This window comes from Nannobrachium achirus (assembly GCF_963921795.1).
Source record: "Nannobrachium achirus genome assembly, chromosome: 13".
Classification (NCBI taxonomy): domain Eukaryota; kingdom Metazoa; phylum Chordata; class Actinopteri; order Myctophiformes; family Myctophidae; genus Nannobrachium; species Nannobrachium achirus.
The window spans coordinates 9819405-9822339 of NC_137833.1; the positions used below are offsets into that span (position 1 = coordinate 9819405).

The following is a 2935-nucleotide window of genomic DNA, read 5'->3' on the forward strand; positions in this document are numbered from 1 at the left end:
AATACATAAAAGCATAACATCTGTTTAGCAGAGTGTGATTTTTGAAACCTAAAAATAGTCCACATTCTTTGAGCAACAAATTTCGTTCAAACGTCAACTTTACAGTTATCTCAGCTTGTATTTTTCTCGTTTTCTACACTATATTCTACACCTGTGCATGTTGTCACAGCATTTGGTGCTCACTCCACACTAGAAAATACTGTTCCTAAAGAATTCCCTCTTACCTATTTATATTATAATATATTGTGATGTCACATGTCACGTTTAACAAAACTGGCAGACCCAAAAGCAGAACACGACACCAAAAGCAAAGTCCAAGGGTTTTTAATTCAACAAAGGAAGGAACAGAGAGGGGGTATGGGTGTTGTCTGGAGTGGAGGCTAGCAGGTAGACTAGCAGGTTGTTGTAGGCCAGCAGTGGTAGGCTACAACCAAAAACAGAGAGCAAAAACAGGAACACTGAACAGCAGGAAATTACTCAAAAGACTAGAGTAAAAAATGCTGGGAATAACTGTCTAGATAGAAGCATCACCGCACAGAGCTGTGAGCCTGTGAAAACGATCTGGCAGCGTGCGGCGAGGGGACCAGGGCTTTTATGGAATGGAGGTTGATGAGTAGATGGCAGCCAGGTGAGTCTGATGAGATGACCTACCTACCTACCTACCTACCTACCTACGGTACCTACCTACCTACCTACCTACCTACCTACCTACCTACGGTACCTACCTACCTACCTACCTACCTACCTACCTACCTACCAACTACCTACCTAACTACCTACCTACCTACCAACTACCTACCTACCTACCTACCTACCTACCTACCTACCTACCTACCTACCTACCAACTACCTACCTACCTACCTACCTACCTACCTACCTACCTACCTACATTACGCAGCTGAAGCTAGTACTAGGTGTGCAAGTTGGCACCTCGACAGAGTGCAGTTATAGTTATAGTTATAATTTTTTCATCTTTGCAGATTGGCCCTCTCATCTGGTGTGGAACCACCAGGAATCAAGCAAGCTTCCCATACGGTCCCATGACAGCGATCCTGTGGGCTGTGGAAGATGAATCCAATGGTCTTTAAGAAACACTGGCCCTTACTGCTGGCATGTATTGCACTCGTTCTGGGGCTAGTTTATGTTTACCCGTATCTGATAGGAGGGCCTGGCGGAAAGCAGGTGGGCTGCGGGCCGGGCAGAAAGCAGGCTGGCCACAGACTCTCCACTCCAGCACTGAGCCAGCGTTTCAACCAACCCAGCATTCTGACTGGACGTTCTGACCTTGTCACGGTGACCCCGTGGTTAGCGCCGATTGTGTGGAATACTTCGTTTGACCCCCTACTGTTAGACGCCATGTATGAACCCCTCGACATCACCGTGGCGGTGACCGTCTTCGCTGTCGGCAAGTACACCCAGTTCTTGCGCGACTTCCTAGAAACGGCGGAGCGCCACTTCTTCATCGGTTTCCGGGTTCGCTACTACGTGTTTACGGATCGGCCGGACCAAGTCCCTTCTGCCAAGATGGCCGCCGGGCGAGGGCTGTTTGTCAGATCGGTGCTGGGGTCGAAGCGCTGGCAGGAGATTTCGGCCAGCCGAATGAAACTCGTCCAGGATTTAATAGAAACCGAGCTCTCTTGCAGCCACACTGACTACATCTTCTGTTTGGATGTCGACTCAAAGTTCCATGGTCGCTGGGGAACCGAGACCCTGGGGGAACTGGTCGCCGCAGTGCACCCATGGTACTACACCTCTGACCGCGGGAAATTTCCTTACGAGCGCAGGCCAGCTTCCAAGGCGTACATGGCCGCAGACGTAGGGGACTTCTATTACGCTGGGGCGGTATTTGGGGGGGAGGTGACCGCCGTCCGTGATCTGGTATCAACCTGCCGCCACAACTTTGAGCTGGACGCCCAGCAGGGCATAGAGGCGGCGTGGCAGGAGGAGAGTCACCTTAACAGGTACCTGTGGATCCACAAACCCACCAAGGTGTTGTCTCCGGAGTATCTGTGGCACGACGCCAGACCCAGACAACGCGAGATAAGAATCATCCGATTCTCTGGAGTCAGTAAGAACTATGCCAAGATACGGCCAAATGCCTGAAATATCTGGTCTATAGAAGCAAGGGGCCCCCAACCTTTTCCAGTTAAACTCATGAGGCAAATATTGAAAGGGTTATTTTGTCTTATTAACTCATTCTGTGCCTATCCCGAACATGTTCGGCTTTATTTCAATCCAATACAACTTTTTTTTTTACTTACCCTGAGCTGCTTGTAGAGTCGTGGGTGGTCCTGGCTCGTCCTATGCTAGCCAGCTAGCCATTTTACATGGTCCGACGATATATTCCATTAAAAATGGTTTAATTTTTGAGCCCCCTAATGTTCACCAAATGTTCAGCGCCGCTTCCGGAACGACGTCCAGTGTGCCTATCCCGAACATGTTCGGCTTTTTTAATGAAATGAATAAAATGATCCGAGGCCTTCTGAAGCCTGAGCCTAAATTTAAAATCCAGTGTTCCAAATCCGGGGGCCGCCATGCCGGCCGTTAGCCGAGAACGGCGCCGCGAATCGCCGCCGAATCCAATGAAAAACCACATCTTTGGAGGCCCATATCTCTGGATTGTGTTTTTAGGGATGTGGCGCGAGGTTTATTTACGGCGAAATCGCCTAAAAATGATCTTTTAAATGACAAAATGCTAATAGCTATTCTATAGCCATTTTCATCCGGGACCTTTCCATGACGTGCACGAACGTGAGCACGCGTGTCACTGCAACGTGAGTCCCCGGATGCTAATGCGCTCGCCTATGGGACAAACCCTGGCATTCTTTGGTGCCCTCTAGGGGCTGGCACTGGAAGCGTTAACAGAGTGAAAGTGACAGACCGTGGTGTGTGGTGATGCATTAAGGTATAACACACAATTCCTCTTGTATACAG

General features: G+C 49.3%; 1 protein-coding gene across 1 annotated transcript in view; it reads left to right on the forward strand.

Annotated features, from left to right (window-relative positions):
- Positions 1–2104, forward strand: part of LOC308296790 (globoside alpha-1,3-N-acetylgalactosaminyltransferase 1-like) — a gene marked incomplete at both ends in the record, with an annotated part of 6199 nt that extends 4095 nt beyond the window's left edge. Inside the window, one exon of the mRNA XM_080740115.1 lies at positions 1164–2104. Coding sequence (XP_080596241.1) covers positions 1164–2104 — 941 coding nt within the window. The remainder of the gene's footprint in view (positions 1–1163) is intronic.
- Positions 2105–2935: the final 831 nt, after the last annotated feature.